Raw genomic sequence first — 22,135 nt, 5'->3', positions numbered from 1 at the left:
TCCTACTGAACTCAACTTTTAGCTTTCATGCTAATCTCATCTCAACTATTTCATCGCGACACTAAACACTGTGGTAGACCTCAGGACCAGGCCTCCTACTCTTAACTGCTGGCCTACTGGGTGTACTTAACCTTGATACTAACCCTAAACTCAACACTTATGGTCCTAGCACTCAATTAAACTCTTTTTGCCTTCATGATGTAATAATCTTTGCACTCACGTAAGATATTATTTTAGCCTTCACGCTCACCTAGGTTGACATCTTTTCGACTCTTTTACATTGATGCTAAATAAGTTGAACACGTCGTGTCTTCATGTCAGCATACCTTCACGCTTAACTAAACTCTTACAGCCTTCATGCTAAGATCGACTCAGCAATTTCTTCTTTTACGCTAAGTTAAATTCCAACTATTTAATCTTAGTGCTGGGTGGCAGATGCAGACGTCTTGCAAGTGCGAGGAGAAGCTGGAATAATGATCAGCATGTGCTCACATTCCACAGCTGGTAGACACATATCCTCACCCAGCAGGTCTTCCAATTATGCAGCCTCTGTGCTCCCACTTTTTTATATTTAATACAGATGCTGCAGAGTCAGTTGTGTGTGAACTCCGTTAATTGTGTTTCGGGTTAGTTAAGCTCAAAGGCTTAAACTAGTTGCCTTCACTATGAAGGAAGGCAATTTTTCATTTAGCCGAGAACTAAATAAAAATTCATTTTGTTAATTGCGAAGGCGTTTAGGTTAGTATGAATGCTAAAAGAGTTGAGTTTAATATGAAAACCAGACGTGTTAAGAAGCCTGGCTGCAATTCAAACGCAGTTTAGTATTATGGCTACAAATCTATTGTACCTAATGTGATGTTATCCCACGTGTCCAGTTCAAAAAGCACTTTTTGCTCTTATCTCAATAGACTTCTTCTGTCTTCGCCCGCTGCTACTTAAAGCCGTGGTCGGGCTGGGAATCTGGAGAGTGTTAGGCACACTTCCCTTGGCTAATTGTTGTCCTTGTGCTTTTTTCCCCTTCAAATTCCATCTGCGTGTGTTGTTCCACTCCCACAGTTCTTCATGTGCTATTGCAATAAGACAATAAGAAATAAAGCAAATTGCTCATATGGAGGAGAGGAGTAAGTAGCTGGATGGTGTGTCCTGGGCTGGACTCAATGTGGGCCGTGATTGGTGTCAGGGGCAGGCCAGAGTGATGTCATCAGGGTGAGGAAGAGAGAGAGACAAAAAGATAGTCTGCCAATGTCAAAAGTTTCAATTTGTGCCAGAATCAAGCTCTGTCGTCATATTTTTTTTTCATAATTCTGCAGGCAATTTTCAAAGTGCCATTTTACCATTCGTAAATTCAAGCTAATATCGATATCGAGACTTAAAAACAATAAAAGACGCAATTGAAGACAGGAAGTACATTTTGTGACGTAACCCTGTTCGCCGAATCTCGTGAGCGTCCCCGTAGCACCGACATTTCAACGTAAACATCCCACCACGTAGAATTAATAAACAAAGAATGGAGAATGTGGAGCGGATATGCGCACTAATAACAACAAAGACCAGACAAACAGACAAATAAGCACCCTGCTGCTCGGCTTGTTGTTGCATCTTAGTCCACACCGAATCATTCGTGACAAAACTATCTCCAAGTATGAACGTATTTGTCGCAGCTTTAGGATTTATTTGTTACTTCATAAGTCTTTGTTGCTGCTCTTATTTTTTTTCCCGATTGTTACCCAGTATGGTTCCTTGTCAGTCAAAATGACACGAAACTAAAATCTAAAATAAATATTTTTAAACACTATTTTAGGACACTTACAATGCAATAACCATTCATTCCAATTTTTTTTATTTGCTGATCGACTGGAAGCGGTCACATTCTTCACCGTGCCTTCGAGCGAGGCGTTTTGGCTGACGGCAGTGTTAGCGGTGCAGATGTAATTTCCTTTTCCAAACGCTCATGAAAACCAGACGTCCTGCGATAACTACAGACCTTGATTATTTATCTGCTGTGCACGGGGACTGGCAGCCTCTCTCGTGGCAGATGCTTGCAGATTGGCCTCAAACCTTGATTAACGACCTTTTCTATCAGGAGGATTACGGCTTATCGTGCTCTACCACATCCTGCTTGTTGTGTTTTTATTGTCACCTTTTATGATCATCATTCAAGAAGAAGGTGCTGACTGTGAAAATGACATTTTGACTTACCTGACACGCTTTGTCATCGTCCAGGGTGACATCCAGCAGCTGCTGATTGTGGCAGACCCCCGGGCCGCCTATGACTACTGTGAACACTACAGCCCCGACTGTGAAACCCCCAACCACCAGGACACCCCCCAGGCCCAAGAACCTGAGGAAGAGGTCAGTAGAAAAAGGGAATACATGGAAAGTAGATATTTGTATACACTTTATATTTTGTCATTTGTAACTTCAATTTATAATAATTGGCTGGAAAGTCACAAGTTGCCTTAAAGGATCCAAAATCACTCCAAATATTTCCTTGTCCATCAAAGTTTTTATCATTCTTTGTGTCTTCTCTAATGTGAGCCTCCATTGTCAGCTGACATTTTCCGTCAAGTATTTGACCAAATAACTGATGAACTCACGCTGGAAAATTTCCCTCCTCTGTTTTTTCCTTGCCGCTGAGCTCGAACCAAGCGCCGCTTTGCAGTGGCCCCGTGATTTATATCACTAATGAGTTCAGCAGGCTCCGCAACCCGAAATCCAACCTTTTTTCCTTTCCCCTATGCAGCAAGACTTCTAATACCTGGAAACGTTTTTTGTTTTTTCTCAATGCCGAGTTCAAGTATGGAAGAAGTGGCTGGAAAATGTTGCTTCATCATCATCAAGTTCACTCTGGTGGAGGCTGTCAAGCGAAGCGAGAGAGAGAGAGACAGTTTGGCTACACGTATAGTTTATTCACCGTTGACGTTATAGCCGTAATGTTCCACGCAGTCCCCCTCCTCATAGCTTTTCAGACAGATTTACTCATTATGGACGTGTATGGAGACCTTTGTTTATCTTTTAAGTGAAGACCAACGCCAATAGTTTCCTTTTTACCTCATTCCCTGCCAGACCAGTTACAATGGAGCTTTGATGACCGTCAATGGCAGTGAACGAGTTCAAAAGTGCATCATCTATAGTTTATTCACCATTAAGAGTCACAAAGATTCAAAACCGTTGAACATATTTACTTGGTATGGATGCGTATGGAAAGCGCCAGGGAGCAACCGCCTTGACCCCGCCGTCGCTGTGCAGTTGTCAGCCACATGTGTGCGGCACAGGATGAAAGGAAAGAGGAAACGAAGTGATACGGGAGTGCGTGTCCATATGTGTGCACGAGTGCGCATCCAATTCCAATTTCATCCAAGCCTCGCGGTGAAGCTCCCAGCCAAGCACTTCACTGTCGTAAATCCACGCCCCCACAACCCTCTCAACCCTCCCGCTCTCTCTATCAAGCCCTCATGTCAGACTGTCTCGCCTGTCTGGCCGGGCCTCGGCTCCAAGTGTGACCTCCGAACGGATGTTTAGCCAACATTGCAGCTTTTATCACTTTTTCACAACGTCAACAGTTGTCCATGGGACTAATATTAATCCGTGTAATGCGTATCAGGAATCGAGGCTTGATAGGTCTCGCCATTGTTAAACTGTCAATAAATGTACGCCAGTTTTTGGCACAGGAAATTTTAGTCATATTTAACAGCATCAATCTTTTTTTTTGGCAAAATGCAATTTTTCTTCTTTTTTTTAGTGAACTGCAGCTTTTTTTAAGCGTGTCATTAACTTGAAGTTAGTGTAAACGTTTTCTGAATTGGTGCTTAGGCTAGCACCAATTCCCACATTTTATGCGAATCAGAGAAACTTGTACCCATTTCCTGTGCGGTTTTTTCTGGGTGGCTCGACTTTAACGCAGTAAATAAATAGCAACATTATATCCCTGAAGCTGATTATTTTGCTCTGCATTCATGTGGGCAATTTTCGAGCCCAGGCCGCACGTTTATTTAGCGCTATAAGTCATTTAGTGGCTGCTATTTGTTCCTGTAATTTTGCCTTTTCCCACCATGAGTCAGGATTGCACACTGACTTTAATGGAGCCCCATTAATGAATGCGTCTGGCTAACTTTGACATTCAGACCTTACGTGTAGCAACATGTCACGGTTTGACCGCATAATAACTTGTTTGGAAGCAAACAAGATTTGTTGTTATTTTTACCCATATATATTATTTCTGTTCATATGGATGTGATTTATTATTTTTTTTAACATGTTATTTCTAAAATAACATGCTTGCTTTCTTTTGCCATGTAAATACTGTACAATATGACATTGTGCTGGTTTATTTACATGACGGCATCGATGGATTGACTGCACCCCTTTCCTGTCTATTTCTTCTTCCCCTTTTACAGTACACTAACTATGATTATGGTGAGTTCTATGACTACAGCGAAGGAGTACTCACCACCGAACCCGCCCCAACGGAAGGCGCCAAGACCGAGGTACCGCCGCGACTAATACCGTTTTCATGGCAGCCATTGTCATGAATAACAAATCTGTCCAAGCTTGGGTTCTTGTCTGTCTTTTGTCTGTATATATTTTCCTCTTTGATTTATTTATTTTTTTACATCCAGTTTGAAATTTTCCAAGTTTTATTTGGGTGTTAATTAGGCCAAGAGTTAAATAGTTATGCAGTAAAATATTCACAAGACGGCACAAGTATTAAAAGAAAATCTGAAGTTCAATTTTTCTTTAGCCTTAGAGCTGCAGTTAAAAGGTTTTAAAAAGCGTACATACTATTGTTATTTTTTGGGGTATAATTTGACCAATTTGGCTGCTATTAATTTGCTATATCGCTAAGTTTTATTTTTGCGCTAATCATTTCAGACCCTCGTAGACGGCGACTACTTCACCGACTATGACTACAGCATTGTGGATGGAAGTCAGCCTGAAACTCCCACGGCGGGCCAGGTAATTTTTTTATTTATTTTTTAAAATGTCAAGTCTTATATAGTCATCGATACAGTGTGTAAGAATGGGTGGAATAAGTCATTAATTCCAGTGTCGAATAAGTCGTCAATTCCAGTGTCATTAAATTATTCAAGACCTACTATTATATTCCACATTCATCAGCTGTCTTGGTGCGAGCATCCATTTTCTGAAACGTTTTAGAAATTTTAATGATCATTGTTGGTAGTCAAAAGCCTTATTTGGTCAAAATAAAGAAGCCGCATATGCTACTGTTTTTCCCCACGACGAATGCCGTCGTAAAGATGGCCACAGCAGGAAATCGTTGTCATAGTTATCTCAAGCATAACCAATGGAAAACTGGTCGGCAGACAGATAAGTCATCCCTCCCCTTTCCGTAATTCTGACACATCCAGAATTTGGCAACCTTAATTTGCGCTTAATCGTTACGAACATAAATAATATCCTAATGAGGAACATTTGAGGGTTAAATTGAAACAACATGGCCAATTGTTTTCCTTGAACCACATTGTCCGCTCGATGCATGGTAGCATTAAAATCAAAATTGAAACAAACTTTTGTGCTACGGAAAAGCTACCGAACTCATTTCTGTTAATTTTTAAATAATGCAATAGGGTTTTGGCCAAGAAAAAAAACAGTTAATTGTTTTATGGCGAGTCCGCAAACTTTGCTGCCACGTTCAGATATGGATTCTATTGCACAAAATATCCAGCAGAATTTCATTCCAGTCCTAAAAATAGCCATTTTAAATCAAAACGTCAGACTGTCTGTGGCATTTCAGACATGTGTTCTTTGGGAATAAACATGCCTTCTAAATGTCTGTCTTTTCCCTTCTCCCTTCCATCCCAGACAAATGAAGAGGCAAACGTGGATGATTACATCACCGGCGTGGAACAGGTCGGCGCGGACCCCACCCCCGGTGTCGAAACAGTCGCCCCGGTGGACACCAATGACAATGTGGACGCTGGCACCAACACACACGTATTCAGGGAATACGACCTGAATGAGGGAGAGGAGACCCAGGAGACGCCCTACGACTACGGCGACTATGGCGACTACGGCACTCCAACCGAAACCCACAAATCTACAGGCGAGGAAGACTTCGGTACTGGTGTTCCGGCGGAAACCGACTTCAGGACGAGCGGCGTAAGTAATGGCAATGGAGGTGTGGTGGTGGGAACGTAGCGGGTTCCAAACGATGTCGGGTTGTAACTTGAAGCGTCTTGTTTGAAACCCTAGCTCTGGCTCAAAACCTTACCTCTCTCTGGAACCCTAAAGTTAAGACCCTAAACCCTGGCTTGAAATCCTACCTATTGAATACTACCAATTTGTGCAAGCGTGAAAGAAAATGAATCAAACAACTGAAATTACGAATGTCTACTGTAGTTTAGCCATGGCCCTCTGTGAGATGAAGATTTCCTAAGGCAGGACTTGACAAACCTCAGGGGTTAATCACCAACATGCTATTAGCACTTTCTGTCCGGGCTACATTCCCAACACACCGCAAAAGTCCTCAATGACTTTCTCAAACTGCTGGACACTGTTCTTCTTTTAGGGCCTTGGGAATGCCTCTCATGTGAAGTCATTGTATGAATAGTGTCAGGTAACCACCCCTGTAGTTGGGGTCGTGTTTTTTTTTTTTTTAATGTCTAGTAAGGAAGCTTACTAAATAGGGGTCCAAATTATACCCTCTGGCTGTATTATTCCTGAGGTTTATTTTTCCAAGCCAGCAGCAGCGAGCTACCTTAATCTTCAAGAACAGTAGTCAGCAGTCTGCGGCGCTTTTCTTAGCACTTTTATCGCTATGTCCTGCTGGTCGCCAGTCTCGCCTTTTCACGTTTTTTTTTCCCCCCTATAACATAAACGTGCTTGGCTGTGTTTAAGAAAAGGCTTCCCCTCATGTCCACAGGTGGGAGGAAGTCAAAGTTACCTGGGGGAGAAAGGAGAGAAAGGTGAACCTGCCATCATTGAGCCCGTAAGTTGTTTATTAACTCCTCAATAATCATCCCGTTTTGTCTATGTATTCATTTTAGTCCAAATGTGAAAAATAGACATTATTGCTAATCAGTATGATTTTGTCCCAATGCTACAATTAGCTCATGGCTAATGGCCTTTGTCCCTCTCCCATTGAATGCGTCTAAAGATTAACAATGTGTCTAATTGCTACTACAATACCGATTTGGCTGTCAAACACATGAACTTTTCGACAGCTAATCTGTCAAGTGACTGCTAATTTGCTAACAAATAGAATGTAGACAGAGTCTGAGATTTATTGAAGATTTTAAGCGTTTGCGATATAAGCGACTTTTTCCGCACTATATAAGCCTAATATTAAGTGCAATGCTAGCTCCTCCCGTACCATCTGCATTGAAACCCGTCCAAACAAATTGACCACACACGCACATAACCGTCGATGAAATACTGCGTGTAGCAATACGTAAACTCCTCGACCTCAAACCCGCAGCAGCCGTCTGTTATTTGTAACGCTACTGTATTATCTACTCTTTTTCTTTTTTTTTTTCTTTTCAGGGTATGCTTATAGAAGGACCCCAAGGATCCCCCGGCCAGGCAGTGAGTATCACGTTTTCTCCTGTCTGCCTTGCACACATGGAGAACAGCTAAAAAAGGGGGATAAAAGAGAGGGGGGCCTTTATGGAAAGAGCGTCAGTGGTGGAGTATAATGAGAGTTGGGGGGGGTTGTTGTATTTTGAGGTCTTTTTGAAGCCATCTTTGCTTCTGTCGTTGTTGGCTGATACACCATGAGTGCTGGATGGGCCGACTGTGGTGAGCTTTGGGATATAATGAACTCAAAGTATGCATTTGTGTTTTTTTTTTCAGGGTGTTCCGGGTACCCCAGGACTGCCAGGTCCCCCAGGACCTCATGGAGATCCCGGTCCAAGGGTGAGTTGAGGGACAGCACTTTTAAAAAGCATTTTTCCACTCATATTGGCGTGATTTTCAGTCTTTTACTAGTATAAAATACTTTTTTTTCAAGAAAACTGTTTTTGGGAGAAACAAAGAAGTAAGAAGAAAAATGAAGGATTGTCCATTAAAGCCATTTGTCCTTGACGATTAATTAATTAATCATTTTAAATAAATAAAAAATGTAAAAAAAATCTAATTAGTATCCCCAAAAAGAAAATCCTTTTTTAAAAAAAGTATATATACTATATTGAAGAAAAGCGAAAGAAAAAGAAAGTGAACTCACTGACATGATGTGGTGATCCTCCCCTCCCGTCACTTCCTCCCATGGGAAACCCGTCTTGCCCAGGGGGATTAGACCTGACTCCTTCCTGTACTCCCGTGGTTTTCTGTGGCATAGTACTCCGTCTGGACGCATTATCATCATCGTCACTATAAACCCTCTTTTAACGTCACTTTCCAAGATGTTGGAGGGCTTCACTGATCTGGTTTCTCTTGAGGATTCACAGTAGCCTCCATTGCTCTATTAAATCACATCCAGTTACAATTAGACAAGTCTCTTTTTTTCTTGCAAGGAATATGCACCATCCCCTGATTCAAATCTTGAAGCTTTATTGGCTATAAAGATTTTTTTTCCCACTATTTATTTTGAAAACATGCTGTTACGGAAGAGCACTAGCCAATTCACCCCTTTGGGAAACTCTTTATTGCTGTTATAAATAAATAAAAATATTAGATTGAATCGGGTGATCAAATTTTGGGTGGTCTCAACAAAACGTACCGTTAAAATGTATGTGAAAGTCACTTATTGTCATTCCACAGGGTCTTCCAGGACGACCTGGAATTCCAGGTTCAGACGGTGTCCCGGGGCCTGCAGGTACCGTTCTGATGCTTCCAGTAAGTTGTACCACTTTATGCACCGGAACAGTTGGCTGTCCCTCAATTTGCACTTTCCATTGTTGTCAGGCACTGCTTAATTTGGGATTTTTTTGAGTCGCGTCACCCTTTTTCATTGTGATCAACAGTTCCGAGCAGGCGGCGAGGCACATAAAGGACCCGTAGTGACGGCGCAAGAGGCTCAGGCTCAAGCCATCCTTTCCCAAGCTAGGGTAAGTCATCACTGCTACTGAACCACTTTACATAACAGTTAAAATGGATTTTACGTTCCCATTATTTTTTTTCCATGCACTTGACACAATCAGCAGGAATTATTCTCTCGCCTGGAAGCCGAAAAACGGAATAATATTGCCTTGCGAGGGCGGAGTAGGACATGGATCGCTTCCCTTAGCAAATTAGCTCCATTTTAGTCCGTTAGGCTGCAAATGTTCCACACATTATTGGCTTTGGAGCAAAAGCACTGAGGAAAAATGTTTTTAACCACTTTGGAAATTTTAATCTTCATTTGAATTATTTTCAGACACCTGTTGGTGCAGCTAGTGACTCGTGTAGTAGACTGGGAGTCTTTAATTACTCAACTGCAGAAGTTACCGCCATCCGTCAGGGACAAAGGCCAACTCTCAGCTTTACAGATGCCACATCTTCCGAGATGTAAAAATGCATTGAAGAATTTGGTCTATTCTTGGACATGAAAGATTTTTCTCAAAGACTACATATACTGAAACATCAATTCCGTGAGAAAGTCTGCAAATGTGCCCACAAGTGCTATGCGGGCGAGCAGTGGTTTTACATGTCTCTTTGATTCCCCCCCCAGCTGGCCATGAGAGGTCCTCCAGGGCCAGCAGGCATGGCGGGAAGGTCCGGTCCTGTGGTGAGTCCCTTTTCAAACTCCACATCTTGTCTGTTGATCCCACACCACACATGAGGTCATGAGTGCTACGCATATATCATCACACACACCCATACATGTGGAAGTCACTGGGCGGCTGAGGTCATACAGTCATCTCTAGTTTAGTCTCGGTCCAAATGTGTCTCACACGCCCGACCCCTCCCTTTCTGTCTTACATTGTAAACGCCTGATTCAGGATTTACTGCATTTCCTGTTCAGCCACTGCATACATCCAAAACATTTCACTCATTAAATTTGTTTTTCAACAGGGCGGTCCCGGTGCTCCCGGTCTTAAAGGGGACGGCGGAGATAACGGACCACAGGTGAGATTTATTTATTTTTGTTTTTTTCAGTCTGAGCACAATTATAATTGCCCTAAAAAAAACTCCTACATTTAATTTTGTGCAAAACATTCCTAACCTATACAAAAATCTTAAATTTGCCCTACCAATTCTGAAATTTGACTCATAATTTCCAATATTGATTTGATCAAAATGACAAAGCCTTCTATTTGACTTGTTTAATTTGGGGTGTTTGCCTGAAACTAGACCCGATAAATGTCTATGAATATTTATTATCTGTTTGCTCCGTAGGGCCCCAGAGGTCTTCAGGGTCCTACCGGTCCCCCGGGAAAGGCAGGAAAGAGAGTGAGTCAAGCTTGGATAAATGGAAACCATTTAGTCCATAAGAATGTATTGGTGACTCATTTTTGCAATGCGGCTTGTGTGTGCTGCTCCAGGGCCGTAATGGAGCTGACGGTTCACGAGGAATGCCAGGAGAGCCTGGAACCAAGGTAACGTGATTCGTCGTTGCAGGCATTGATGCACCTGTTGTGACCTCACTGCGTTTCCAGGGTGACCGAGGTTTCGACGGCCTTCCCGGTCTCCCCGGAGAGAAGGGCCATCGGGTGAGTACCACGTTTTGTTTTTTCGGATAGGCTGGATACTGAGCACCACATTCACAATTCACACTTATGGATAATTTAGTCTTCAATCTACTTAAGATGCATGTTTTGAGAAACTGCATCTGATCCATGTCAGATGTTGGTTCCAAAGTGTCGTGATGTCGTAGGACCCATTTTTTTGGGGGGGAAAGAGGCTTGGGCGGCGGACGTGGAAGAGTCCTTTAGAGGGAGTATTTCCAGACGTCAGTGCCATCCAATAAGGCGTAATTAAAGGACGTATAGAGGACATGTAAATACAGGGAGGCATATTCTCCCAATGTGGTCACCCGTGCTTTAGATTCAAGTCTTTGCATCGTTTGGTAATTGCCTAGTCATCAGCTGTTTTTTTTTTCTTCCTCGGCCACAGCTGTGAGCCCGCCACTCCCCCCCCCCCCTTCCCTTCCCCCCCCCCCCCCCCCCCCACACACACACACATATCACCACCACCTTCCACCATGCTTAGTGAACTTCTCTTTGACATGTCTCTTCTCCAGGGGGAGCACGGTCCGACAGGGCCTCCAGGAGCTCCAGGAGAAGACGGCCCAAGAGTGAGTCAACGGCACATCCCCTCCAATTCCTTCTTTTTGTTTCCATGCCAGTAACCCCCCCTCTCGTTGCCTCCACAGGGGGAAGACGGCCAGGTTGGACAGAGAGGTGTGGCTGGAGAGGGCGTAAGTGGATTTATTGCCTTCTGAAAAGAAAATGTGGCACTATAACTTCGACACGCAGTAGCAAATCAAGCTGTCTCGGTCGGGAAAACTAAAAACAATGTCTGTGAGAAACAGAAAGGCTCATGCTGTGTGCGGCATGACAGCGCTCACGCACAAACACACACTTACACAAAGTTAAGTCTCCAAATTGAGATGGTTTCATTGAGCTTGTAATACCCGTATTGACCACACGAGGGCAGTGTTTGAGCACAGTGGTCCCAATTGCCACGTTTGTTTTCTTCACTATTTTATCAAAAATTAAAAGCTCTACGGGGTAACTGATGATCTTTTTTCATTCACTCTTTTGTTTAAGGTTCTTAACTCTGACCGTTATGTTGTTTTCCTGAATATTTTTTCAGTTTTATACAAAACGCTTTTCTTTTTCGCTGTTTTACTCCGTTTGTTTCTTTTTTGTGTACTCAATACTTAATATTATTTACTGTTTGACTCAATTCTCTTTACGGTTCTCTTTACTATTTCTACTATTAATTACTGCTGGTCCTCATGGTGGTCTTTGCTATTTTATTTAACGTCAAGCACTTTTCTTTTGTTTCGCCATACAGGGTCCTCGAGGTTTGCTCGGCCCCAGAGGTTCAGCGGGTCCCGCAGGACAGCGCGTACGTACACCACACGTTCACGCTATATTATCGTGCTTGCCTTGCTCTCTGGAGAAGAGCTCTAACCTGTTACACCTTTCTCTTTGCAGGGTATTCCTGGACTTGACGGTCAAGCGGGTCCCAAAGGAAATATGGTGAGAACTGTTTTTTTTTGTTGCTTTAATTTTTTTATTTTATTTTTTGTTTCACTACAAAGAGCCAAGGTGAGGACAGTTTTTTTGAGGGTCTTACCAGGAAAATGGATTGGGGTGGGGTCATGGGTCAAGAAGTCCACGCATGGTTACTGAGTCACAGACATGAAGATATTCATAAAGCCAACATGTTATTTGGTTAATCTCCATGAGGCCTCATTGTCCTCACACATGGATGCTTCGTTAGTCTTCTTTTCCTTCAAGGTTGTCACGACTTGTTTATACAAAGCTGGGAACATCTAAAGCAGTCTTCCCCTCTGGGAGGCCTTTTCTGTCTGTGTGTGGTTTGTGACACATTTGAAAGTGGTCATCCACTCCCAGAAGTTACAGAAATAAACACTGTACCTATTAGACACCTCAGTGTGAAATTGAAACACAATGATGGGACTGCACAAAATACTTTTCTCTGCGTTTCCATGAAAAGTTAACATTGTATTGCTTTGCAAACAACAAAATCCCATCAAATATTAATGACGTGCTCCTCGGTGTACTTCTAGGGTGTACAAGGAGAGCCAGGTCCTCCCGGACAGCAGGGTTTCTCTGGACCTCATGTAAGTCCTCCATTCAGCCGTCTATTTGTCAGCGTGCTCTGTTTTCTAACTCAACATGCTGACTTCCTGCCTTAAATTCTACCCTTTGCTATTTCTTGATTCTCCTCTTCAGACGTCTGTTTTCCCCATCCAACGTCTGCCCGAACACTTTGCTCTCTTATCTCCTCCCCTTTTTTTAGCCTGAGAAATTCACACGAGTAGTTGACTTTGGTTCACTTCTCAGGAGGAACAGCAATAATGTCCTTGATTCCATTGGGCTTGTTTAATGATCCCAGTGGCAGGAAATCCCAATAAACTGTTTATGTCTCATTAACCCTCATATGAACAATTAGAATTGTTGTTTAGTTTCTTACATCACATTGTTCCGTGAGAGAATTCATTGAAAAAAATAATAACTTGGGTCACAAAGGCCTATAAATTTGAATATCATATAAAGAATATAAATAGACCAATAAATTCAACATGGAATATTTTTCAATTGTACAATATCTAGAATTATTAATTATGAACAAACTTATGTGGCATTCTTTTATATATACTATACTATATACTATTTGTTCTTGGGGTGGAGACGGGATGTCAAATATGTTCTTGAATGCTTATTCTCAGGGATAGAATCCTCGGGAGTAAAATCAAACGACTTAAAGAAATAATCATAAAAGTCCATTTGCATGGGCGGCTGAGCGCGTCTGAATAAACACTGCTAAAGTGCTTCCAATGTGGAAGCAATGAAACAGGCAAAAATAAGCTAATTAAAACTGGCAACAGACTTGACAGGTGCTTTTTTTTTTGCACGTTGTGTGTAACGCCCATTCTCTCTTTCTCTCTCTCGCTTTCTTTTTCAGGGTCTCATTGGGCCTCAAGGTCCAATCGGGCCTCCTGGTGAAAAAGTGAGTATTGCCTTTCTTCTGCCTAAAAAGTCCATTTGGACTTAAAAGCGTTTCAGCAGATGTGCTGCTGTGGAAGAAAGCTTCAAGAGATTGTCCTTGTCTGACTCTGCGTACCTCTCATTTGACAACTTTGAATTTAAAGCCATAGAATTACATGCAGTATATATAAGTAGAGCCTCTGAGATGGGTTTTGTAGGAATTAAAGTAAATTCTTTTTCCGCAAATTACAAACATTACTACTTTCCTATTCCCTATTATTATGTTTTTGGCTCATTGGCACATACTACAGATACTTTTCTTATATGGTATTTCTAATAAACAATAATTGATTAGGTAATTTTACAAAGTCCAAGATGATTTTGATGTTCTTCCTGTATTTTATGCATCTCTCCATTCATCATGTGAATGTAGGGACCTCAAGGTAAACAAGGTTTGGCCGGCCTTGGTGGTGCCGATGGACCTCCTGTAAGTAAAGTCCCTTCTCACTCTGTTAAAAATGGTAACAACTATTATTATATCCAACTAAGGAAGTGTTTTTTTTTTTTTTAGGGTCACCCAGGTAAAGAGGGTCCTCCAGGAGAAAAAGGAGCAGCTGTAAGTGATATTTGGACTTGTTACCATGCCAAAATAATTATGGATTGTGATTTTTTTATGCAAAAAAAAGTTCACCAATTACTTTCATAGGCTTACACCCCAGGAAGTTTAATTTTAAATATGTAAAATGGCAATTCAATTTTTATTTTATAGATTTTTAATATGAATTTAAAGTTTATACATTTTGAAAATATATATATAACTTTGCATCCAATTCCTTATTTGATCTTTTTATTTTGAATTCACAGTAATCATTATCAAAGAAATCCAATTTTAGCCAAGCGGCAGCAATGTCAATTGACAGAATTACTTGGATTCTTTCAAATAGTCACTTGTTGCCAGGCAGAATTCAAAGGGCGTATTTCTTTCTGCCCAATAAAAATAATCCAGTCAACTGACTAAACTATTTGGTTGACAACTTGGGGCAGAGAATTCCTCAGCCCACACAAAACTGGAAAAGGGAAATGGCAGCGTTCAGTGACAAAAAATAGCAGTTAGCTTTTCACTGCGGCTAAATATAACAGCCTTTTTTTAGCACGCTGCCATCTGCTGGATTTAGTGCTACATTGCCCAACTCGTCCTTATTACGTATATATGAATTTCACCTAACTTCATTGTCTACTATTCAGTTCTGCTTCTTGTCAGTTTTTCCACATGTGTAACTTGTTACATACTTCTGTGAAATCAATAGAAATATATCGAATTAACTTGATTTTTTTCCTGGTCCTTAGGGTTTCCCCGGACCAATGGGATCCATCGGCTACCCCGGCCCTCGAGGCGTCAAAGTGAGCGCTCGTCACATTTTGGACAAAACTGATAAATACATACAGTAAGTTCAAATGTAACAGTATTTGTGGTTTCCTCCAGGGAGCAGAGGGAATCCGAGGCCTTAAAGGTAGCAGAGGAGAAAAGGTAAACATACAGGAGATTGTATTTAACCAAAACAAAAAATCACCCCTCTTTATTTTTACAAATTGTCACATAAATGTGACTATTTGGAATGTGCATATTGAATTACAAATATGATTATTATTTATAATAATTACATTGTTTTGAAGAGACAATATTAATGGTCTTCCTAATCAACTATAACTGAACGATTTTGTTTGTTTTTGCAACCTTACGTTAATATTTTCAAAACCTTACAGTATGTTTTTATATTTATTTATGATATTTCATTATATTAATGCATACTCCTTTAAATAATTTAATGTCATTTATATTTTCAAAATATTTTTGCTGATATTGTTTCATTCATTTCAATCATCACTGTTCATTTATTAAGTGTTGAATTTACAGAATGTTTATTACCTTAACGTTTTAAATTTTCCTAAATCCCATTAACTCTTACTGTACGTTCTTGTTCAGCCCCACGGAATATAAAGTTTCAGAAACACGATGCTGCACTTTTTTTCCCAAACACCAGATGTCAATAGAGGAACAGAGATATTGTGGTTTAGCTGTTTTAATCCAAAACGCCACTAGAGGTCATTGTCGGCTATTACACGTTCTTCCTGTGTTCATGTTCATTGTGCTCTCAACAAACTATACACTATCATCAATATATTGATTGATATCTTCCATCTAGGGAGAAGATGGCTTCCCTGGCTTCAAAGGCGACATGGGTCTGAAGGGCGACAAGGTGATTTTTTTTTCCCCCCCAATGCTGTCAAGTAGGAAGTCTCAAAGTAAATACTAATGAAAGTTTGTTTTGGGGGCTTTCAGGGTGAGGGGGGTGTAACTGGACCCCGAGGTGAGGATGGCCCAGAGGGCCCCAAGGGCACATCAGGACCCAATGGTGATTCCGGTCCTAACGGTCTAGCCGGAGAAAAGGTCAAGCATCCAATCACACATCACGATCGAGGTCCAAATGAAAGTTGACTTTGTTTTAAAGATTTTTTTGTTTTTGTTCCTTTGTCCTTCAGGGAAAGCTTGGAGTGCCCGGCTTGCCCGGATACCCCGGAAGACAAGGTTCTAAAGTAAGTGCGCTTTATTATTTCATAACGTTATCAATAACGTTGTCAATTTTTGGCTATGTGAAGCCCTTTGAGACTGTTTGTGATTTAGGGCTATACAAATAAACTTGACTTGACTTGACTTGTTACCTAATTGGGTGGAAATTAACATTTGACCAGACATACATTTAATTTGTCTTTAGATTGTGAATGAATTAATCATTTTATCTTGTGTCATTCATTCATTTTTTTATTGCTAACATGTTTCAAGTGGATTTTCCTTGGATAAATCATTGTTTAAAACACCATGTGTACCTTCTGAGCCCTTTTTTTTTTACCTGTGCCGTTTTTCAATTTGCTCTTTGTATTTTTCTCGCAGGGCTCCAATGGCTTCCCCGGTTTTGCCGGCGCCAATGGCGAGAAAGGCGCAAGGGTCAGTTTTGTTTGATGCTCAAGACCAGCCTACAGCTAATTTATTTGTTGAACACTTCAATTGATATGAAATTATATATAAACCTATTGTTATGCTTTGTTGTTGTTTGCGTCTCTGTTTAGGGAGTTGCTGGCAAATCCGGACCTCGAGGCCAACGCGGCCCAACGGTAGGCAATTTCATGCATCTGAATCATGAATCATTTATGATGCCCAAACATCAATAACAGTGGTGTTTTTTGAAAGGGGATCAAATTGCTTAGTGGACACTACGCATTCATTTTGACATATTTTCAACACTATATTTAGTTCCTCCGATGATGACAGTATGTGCAATTGTGTGTTTAGGGTCCACGTGGTGGGCGTGGTGCCAGAGGACCTACAGGAAAACCAGGAGCAAAGGTGATAAGCCAGTTCAATTGTTGACTGTGTGATTAAGTCTAAATGTGATTTTTAATTGCAGGAAGTTGACAATGTGTTATCTTTTTGTTCTCCCTCAGGGCACCTCAGGCAGTGATGGACCCTCAGGACCACCCGGAGAGAGGGTTAGTTTTACACTTTCTATTTGTTATTTGTATTTTGGTCCAGAAAGTGTCACCGTTTATTTCATATTATTATTTAAAAAAGTAATGTCTCATGTAATTGAATTGCATTTTTTTTTTTTTATTTACCAACCACTTTTTCTTATTAAAGGGTCCTCAAGGACCACAAGGACCTGTAGGCTTCCCCGGACCAAAGGGACCCAATGTAAGGAATTGCATTCACGTTGTTATTATTTCATTTTTTTTTTTTATATTAATTTCTGATGCTGTCTATTTGACCCTCCATCCTACTCGTAGGGCCCCGCAGGAAAAGACGGTCTGCCAGGTCACCCAGGACAGAGAGGAGAGACGGTCAGTTAATCCTAATCCTTCTGAATTCCCAATTGACCTTTTGCTAAAGTACATCCCAGGAAATGCTGACTAACCAAAGCAATATTTTATCTCATACACCAGCTAAGATAACAATTTAGCATGATGACTTTGAATAAAACTGAGCTGTTTCTTTCCCTTTTAGGGCTTCCAAGGAAAGACCGGACCACCAGGACCAGGCGGCGTAGTTGGACCTCAAGTATGTTCTTGTTGTGAGATACGTACTATAAAATCTGCACCAATAGCAGGAAAAATTAGAAGGAAACGTTTTGAAATGTTGAATGAAATCTGATTAAAATACTAACTGAATAACTTTGCTGTTGGTTGTCAGGGTCCAACCGGAGAGACTGGACCTAGTGGAGAGCGAGGACACCCTGGTTCCCCAGGCCCACCTGGAGAGCAAGGTTTGCCAGGTGCTGCTGGAAAAGAGGGTGGAAAGGTAATTATTAAAAAAAAAAAAAAAAAAAAAAGTTGTTTTGTTTGGATTGTCACATTGAAACCTGTGGAAATCTTCCAATTTCTCAAAACATTTTTGGCACTATTGAATGAATATACTGAAGGATGAAGAGGGTTTTGGGTTTTTTTTTGCGTTATTTTAAAACCATTGCATCCATTTTGCTTACCCTCAAGTGTAACATGACTTCATCTCTCTCTACAGGGAGATCCAGGTCCTCAGGGGCCCAGCGGTAAGCCGGGTCCTGCAGGTCTTCGTGGCTTCCAGGGAACAAGGGGTCTTCCAGGAGCCATGGTAAGAATCATTCACTGACATACTTAATTGACTTTTTTTAAATGGTCATACAAGTGCAAAACATAAGCACTTCTAAAAAGACTATCTTATTTGTTTCTTTCATGTATTCTCTAGTGTAGCTAAGCAAAATATTAGGAACACACACACGTACCCATACAGTATATCATTTCTGAAACTAAAGCAGAGCAACACTATATGAGGCAATGATTCTTTTTCAAAAAGTTTTGCGTGTGGAATCTTCTGCTCGCTCGGCATCCTTCATGCCCGCCGGTACTGTCTGAGGCCCGCGAATGAGTTCCGGTAATAAAAGCCCTTTATTGCCTTTTGCCTCATGCCTCCCGATATGCAGCAGAGGCGATTACACAGCACTTGCTGCCGAGCCAAGAAGCCAAACTTCCATCCTGAAATAAATGGATCCAAAGTTCTAAAACTTTTTATCTAAATGAACCTCAAACAGACACTTCCAAGACTTACTGTATCTTTTTAGAGATTGATTTTTGAGGCTTTTATGTATTTTTGAATTTTCACAATTCAGCATCACCTATCATCAACACATTTTTTTGTGGGACTGACACCAACATCTCCTTTCTGTGTGCTCTCAGGGTCCAGGTGGCTTAAAGGGAGGAGAAGGGCCTCAGGGCGTCTCCGGCCCCATCGTAAGTAATTTGCACCGTTTACGTGATTCTTGTGTGTAGTGTTGATTCTAATTCCAAATGAAATGTAGGGGAAAGATAGTTTCCCTGGTTTGTTCCTCGAAAAGGACACCCTCCCCATTAGTAGTCACGCTCAGATTAATAAGTGTTTCTTGAAAGCCTCTGAGGCGGCTGAATGGTGAGAAAGCTGACTGACATTTTGTCAGCTCGTTAAACGCGGCCTTCCTTCAATTATACCATTAAAAGCGCCTCTCCAGCGTCACGGCATCAGATGACGGCCCATTTGCCGAGATGAAAAGATCATCTGTGAGTGAGCTCCATGAGGCACTTAGCTAAAATTGCTGGGAATATTTTGGGACGGTGAAGGCGAGACATTGACTTCCTGCTGCTGTCGGAAACGTCAGCGAGTGTGATTACAACATCAACTGCTCGAGTCCTTTTACTTTGACGGCAAGTTTAGCTTGCGGCATATCATCATTTGGACCAAATACACCAGCTTTGCCTTCATGCCATCAATAGTGAGACACATCCAAGTACTCCATTTTCTCGCTACCATGATTTGCCACTTGAATGAAACGCATCTCCGTCACAAAGTAGGAATCATTCTCGTTGTGACCGGCATGTTCAATGTGACAGGGTTCCCCAGGTGAGCGAGGCGCGGCCGGCCCCGGAGGTCCCATCGGACAGACGGGACGCAACGGCCCCCAAGGACCACCAGGAGCTGCTGGTGAAAAGGGAGCTCCTGTAAGTCGCTTTCCCCCACCATATCGTTCTCGTAGGGGATCATATCCTCCATTTCATCTGTCTTTTATGTGTTAGGGAGAAAAAGGTCCCATGGGTCCCGCTGGGCGCGATGGCATCCAAGGTCCCGTCGGTCTTCCCGGTTCAGGCGGACCTCAGGGCCCACCCGGAGAGGACGGTGACAAGGTGGGTGTAAAGTAGTCCTCGTCACGTACGCCGCAATCAATTAAGTGCAAAAACTCACTTCAAGGTTGTTGTGGAGGCCAATTAAATTGGAATCTCTGGAGAAATATTTACCTGGCCAGCCGCGGTCATGGTGACTTTGAAAAGTATATTTTAAAGATGGTGGATAGATTCAGGAAAGTGAGCTCTGCTGCTTTTGTGTCGTCCCGCAGGGAGAGGTTGGCGGACCTGGACAGAAGGGAGGCAAAGGAGACAAGGGTGAACTTGTAAGTCCCTCGCTTTTGTATAAGATTTGCGTGAATATATAAGGATGTGTCATTGTCCTCAACTCTCTAACTGCTCTTCCGACAGGGTCCGCCAGGCCCCAGTGGTCTTCAGGGCGTGATCGGCGCTCCTGGTCCAGCTGTGAGTACCACATCCTATTCTGATGAGTAATTAATACAGAAAAAATCTTGGCTGCAAAATGGACCCCCAAAGAATCAGTGAATAGGCAAAATCTGCTTGAAAATCATAAAAAAAAAAATAATCCTAGCGCCAGACTAATTGCCAAGTCGTGGATGGAGAAATTCAGTGCAAGTGTAAATTAGCACGCATTTCGAAAACTCTGCAGCTAATGAAAGACTCACTTGATTATGCAATCCCCTCTTTTGACGACCCAATTGAATACAAACAATCAAAAAGTTACTTTTGCAGAATAAATCCTATTAGAATTGCATCCATTGATTTCAGAGTTTTGTCCCACACCCAAGAAACTTTTTAATGAGCCGCGCTAACATTGTTATCATAAAAATAACACAGATGCACATCAGCATGCCGAAGCTGTCAATCTCGTGCTGGTGGGGGAGAAAAAACGCCTCAGCACATTTAATGTCGGCGAGCCGCCAAACACGCTCGCCAGCGCGTCCGCCTCATTAACGTGAAGGCTTTCGGCAATAGGGGATGATCCAAAGGGAGGGGTGAGCATACAAGCGGCACGATCTGGTAAATGCTTTAGTGGCCAAAAGTCGGCATCCGCGAGGGGCGAAATTGACAAAAATAAACACGAGGAGAGACTGGCCGAGAGCAGGTAGCACGGCTGAGCTGAACGAACATTGATTTGTCCGTTCAAATCAACATCGTCCGCGCTCCATTTGCTGTGCTGCTGCAAGAACGCTGTTGATTATTATTCGGAAAGTTTAACAAGATTCTTGCTAAGGTCAGGCCAAGTAGTTTTAGAGATAAGATATTTTTTCCTTGTAAGTTTTTGGGTGGGCAGCATCCAGTAATTGTAGGACAAACATTTACAACTTTAGGAGAATAAAGTTATTTTGTGTTATTTTATCAATTTTTTGCCATTTATAAAGTTACAAAAAAAAAATCTCATTTTTGGAGGACTTTTTTCTAGAGTAAAGATGTAGTTTTACGACTTTTTTACAATTTCTCGTTAAGGGACCCATCCGCCCTGATTGAACATATTTCTGCATTGTAATTTACTTATTGGCCCTCCCCTCGACTCTGTAACCTTGAATATGTCTCTCGTTTGGGCCTCGTGTAGGGCAGCGATGGCGAAGCCGGCCCCCGAGGACAACAGGGAATGTTTGGCCAGAAAGGAGACGAAGGATCCAGAGGCTTCCCCGGTCTTCCGGGACCCATCGGACTACAGGTAACCTTGTTCATCGTTTGTTTCCTGAGCACAAATGACTTCCCGCAAACGACATTTCATCTCATTTACATTTACATGACTTGGGAACAAAAACCTTCATCATTTATTCATGAAGTCCTGGCTCCTGGTTAAATCATGTTTGTTTCCCCTCCTGTTTCCCTCTGCTTAGAATACTGCAGGCTGTTACAAATCAATCAGCGCTAACGTAGCGCCTGGCGTCTTGCCAAACTATTGTTAGGGCCGAAGTTTATTTTACACACGGAAAACATTTCTCTTCCACAATAACAGTACAGGGATCCCTTGTAACTGGCTACCTAGCTCGTTGCTAGCGCGAGAAACGAACACAAGTACATTTTTGTCCATTTTGCAATCACAAAAAAGTGACAATTAAATTAAACAAAAAATTTATATAGTAATTATAATTTAATTAATTATAATTTTTGGATGAAATAAGGTTATCTTTGTGGGATTAACATGTCTTTTATTTCATAAGGGATTATTATACATTATGTTACAGAACTAAAGCTGTACAAAGATGAAGCAGGCTCACCTCTTGCAAAGGACATTTCTATGAAAAGAAACTTGAATATTTCAAAGTTCATTACCTCCATACCCGGCGTGCCCCCGCCGGCCCGCCGGACAGTGGGGCCTAGTAACATCGTTATTCAGCCTAATTGACTTTTAATAGGGCCTC

The 22,135-nt window shown here is 41.8% G+C and overlaps 1 protein-coding gene across 5 annotated transcripts in view; it reads left to right on the top strand.

The window, feature by feature from the left end:
- LOC148387477 (collagen alpha-1(XI) chain-like) overlaps positions 1-22,135 on the top strand; it is a 98,361-nt gene that overhangs the window by 70,855 nt on the left and 5,371 nt on the right. For 4 of the 5 annotated variants that reach the window (XM_088397133.1, XM_088397132.1, XM_088397134.1 and 1 more), the window contains 42 exons: positions 2,224-2,352; positions 4,398-4,487; positions 4,873-4,956; positions 5,824-6,120; positions 6,884-6,949; positions 7,504-7,545; positions 7,813-7,875; positions 8,719-8,793; positions 8,922-9,005; positions 9,608-9,664; positions 9,952-10,005; positions 10,276-10,329; positions 10,422-10,475; positions 10,536-10,589; positions 11,120-11,173; positions 11,252-11,296; positions 11,899-11,952; positions 12,042-12,086; positions 12,641-12,694; positions 13,540-13,584; positions 13,996-14,049; positions 14,134-14,178; positions 14,910-14,963; positions 15,046-15,090; positions 15,767-15,820; positions 15,904-16,011; positions 16,104-16,157; positions 16,513-16,566; positions 16,689-16,733; positions 16,912-16,965; positions 17,064-17,108; positions 17,257-17,310; positions 17,403-17,456; positions 17,620-17,673; positions 17,806-17,913; positions 18,133-18,222; positions 18,825-18,878; positions 19,512-19,619; positions 19,695-19,802; positions 20,012-20,065; positions 20,151-20,204; positions 21,334-21,441. In XM_088397133.1, the coding sequence (XP_088253259.1) occupies positions 2,224-2,352; positions 4,398-4,487; positions 4,873-4,956; positions 5,824-6,120; positions 6,884-6,949; positions 7,504-7,545; positions 7,813-7,875; positions 8,719-8,793; positions 8,922-9,005; positions 9,608-9,664; positions 9,952-10,005; positions 10,276-10,329; positions 10,422-10,475; positions 10,536-10,589; positions 11,120-11,173; positions 11,252-11,296; positions 11,899-11,952; positions 12,042-12,086; positions 12,641-12,694; positions 13,540-13,584; positions 13,996-14,049; positions 14,134-14,178; positions 14,910-14,963; positions 15,046-15,090; positions 15,767-15,820; positions 15,904-16,011; positions 16,104-16,157; positions 16,513-16,566; positions 16,689-16,733; positions 16,912-16,965; positions 17,064-17,108; positions 17,257-17,310; positions 17,403-17,456; positions 17,620-17,673; positions 17,806-17,913; positions 18,133-18,222; positions 18,825-18,878; positions 19,512-19,619; positions 19,695-19,802; positions 20,012-20,065; positions 20,151-20,204; positions 21,334-21,441 (2,958 nt within the window). Of the gene's footprint in view, positions 1-2,223; positions 2,353-4,397; positions 4,488-4,872; positions 4,957-5,823; positions 6,121-6,883; positions 6,950-7,503; positions 7,546-7,812; positions 7,876-8,718; positions 8,794-8,921; positions 9,006-9,607; positions 9,665-9,951; positions 10,006-10,275; positions 10,330-10,421; positions 10,476-10,535; positions 10,590-11,119; positions 11,174-11,251; positions 11,297-11,898; positions 11,953-12,041; positions 12,087-12,640; positions 12,695-13,539; positions 13,585-13,995; positions 14,050-14,133; positions 14,179-14,909; positions 14,964-15,045; positions 15,091-15,766; positions 15,821-15,903; positions 16,012-16,103; positions 16,158-16,512; positions 16,567-16,688; positions 16,734-16,911; positions 16,966-17,063; positions 17,109-17,256; positions 17,311-17,402; positions 17,457-17,619; positions 17,674-17,805; positions 17,914-18,132; positions 18,223-18,824; positions 18,879-19,511; positions 19,620-19,694; positions 19,803-20,011; positions 20,066-20,150; positions 20,205-21,333; positions 21,442-22,135 lie in introns of those variants that run through there. The other variant, XM_088397135.1, reaches the window with a different exon arrangement.

Source organism: Syngnathus floridae, chromosome 14, assembly GCF_059516105.1.
Source record: "Syngnathus floridae isolate MCC-2025c chromosome 14, RoL_Sflo_1.0, whole genome shotgun sequence".
Lineage (NCBI taxonomy): Eukaryota > Metazoa > Chordata > Actinopteri > Syngnathiformes > Syngnathidae > Syngnathus > Syngnathus floridae.
Note: the sequence above shows the minus strand (reverse complement) of the source record. Positions and strands in the feature narration are given on the sequence as shown.